The sequence below is a fragment of the Aplysia californica genome, unplaced genomic scaffold, assembly GCF_000002075.1.
Source record: "Aplysia californica isolate F4 #8 unplaced genomic scaffold, AplCal3.0 scaffold00464, whole genome shotgun sequence".
NCBI lineage: Eukaryota > Metazoa > Mollusca > Gastropoda > Aplysiida > Aplysiidae > Aplysia > Aplysia californica.
Window position 1 is genome coordinate 386,400 of NW_004797734.1, and position 1,623 is coordinate 388,022.

At 44.2% G+C, this 1,623-nt stretch overlaps 1 protein-coding gene across 1 annotated transcript in view; it reads left to right on the forward strand.

The window, feature by feature from the left end:
• Window positions 1-13: 13 nt before the first annotated feature.
• Window positions 14-1,623, forward strand: part of LOC101849075 (inter-alpha-trypsin inhibitor heavy chain H2) — a gene marked incomplete at its 5' end in the record, with an annotated part of 33,711 nt that continues 32,101 nt past the window's right edge. Inside the window, 1 exon segment of the mRNA XM_013086408.2 lies at window positions 14-174. Within this exon segment, the coding sequence (XP_012941862.1) occupies window positions 14-174 (161 nt within the window).

Sequence of the window (1,623 nt, forward strand, 5' to 3'; positions counted from 1 at the left end):
CACCACCCACCAGGCCGAGTGTGTGAAATACAACGTGCGCACCAACATCCGTTACCACCTTGCCACCAGCACAGTGTCCACAGAGCTGTACAATCTGGCCAACACACCGACGCCCTCCTACGTCAACTTCACCGTGCCCTTGCCTCTGGACGCCCAGATCTCCAGTCTGTCTGTGTGAGTGCACGTTATACATAGTTTTGTTTTAGTAAGAGTTTTACGGCGCTCGCAACTGCATAAGGTCATATGAGCGCGCACGTTATACTTATACATAGAGAACTGTCTGTGTGAGTGCATGTTATACATACAGAACTGTGAGTGCACGTTATACATAGAGAACACTGTCTGTGTGAGTGCATGTGATATATAGAGAACTGTCTGTGTGAGTGCACGTTATACACAGAGAACTGTCTGTGTGAATGCACGTTATACATAGTTTTATTTTAGTAAGTGTTTTACGGCGCTCGCAATTGCATAAGGTCATATGAGCGCGCACATTATATATAGATAACTGAGTGTGTTTTTGTTTTGTTTTAGTAGAGGTTTTAAGGCGCTCGCAACTGCTTAAGGTCATATGTCAACAAAGAAGTCCCTACAGGGAATCAGGTTTACTCTGCTCACTGCTCAACTCTCTAGCTTCAAAAGCAGAAAGTCTGCTTTAAATATCAAGGCACCCCGAAATGAGCGGTTCAGAAGAGTGTGACAAACATACAAAAGAAGTAGAGGAAAATGACGATAGTAAAAATTAGGAAAGAAAAATCAGCAGTTCCCTGTTGCCACTCTGGCACAGTTATGAGCATGACATTGATGAATCAACCCATTTGCAATTCTACTGTGCATAAGAACATATTAATATCCCCCCCCCCCCACTTGGGAATGGCCTAAAGATACTTCAGTCTGTAGCACCGCCCCGGGGGCTTAGAATATCTATGGAGTATATTCGGTCTTTCTGCTTGGGTGTCGTATCCCTCTCAGCTGACAGGCTAGGCCGAAGCGCGTCTCCTACATGATCTAAATTGTGTCGATGGGGGCCTAAAACACCTTCATTAAAAAGTTTCTCTAACATCACCATCATCATCATCCCGTGCCAGATCTGCTACAGACATCGGCGACCATGGTTCTCCATTCTATCCTTTGCTCGGATTCTCTTAGAAAAGCTACGTTTCACTGATCTTTCCCCGTTACCCATTTGTTTAGGTTCCCTAAGTAGGTTACTTTGGGCTTACCAGTGCCTCGTTGGCCTTTGATTTTGCCAGTGAGAGCTAGATATTCAAGACCTTTATGTCTGTACAGGTTGTCCAAAAACTGCATTTATTGTCGTTTCCGGATTGTTTTTAACAGTGAGAATCCCACATGGGCTTCATCAAGTACCTACTCATTTGATTTCTTTTCCTTCCACGATATTCTCAGCAGTCTCCTAAGAAACCACATTTATGTTGCTTTTATTGAATTTTCACTGTCTTTAGTGATTGTCCAGCATTCTGTAACACTAACAGAGGAGTGAATTATCTGTTCCTGTGTTCGCTTCGACAACTGCGTCAGTTTGCTCAGCTTGCTACATGAAAGGTTCTTTTGCTTCTCTCTTCCTTCTTCCCCCTCCATACCCTCACCCCTTCCACTCCCTCC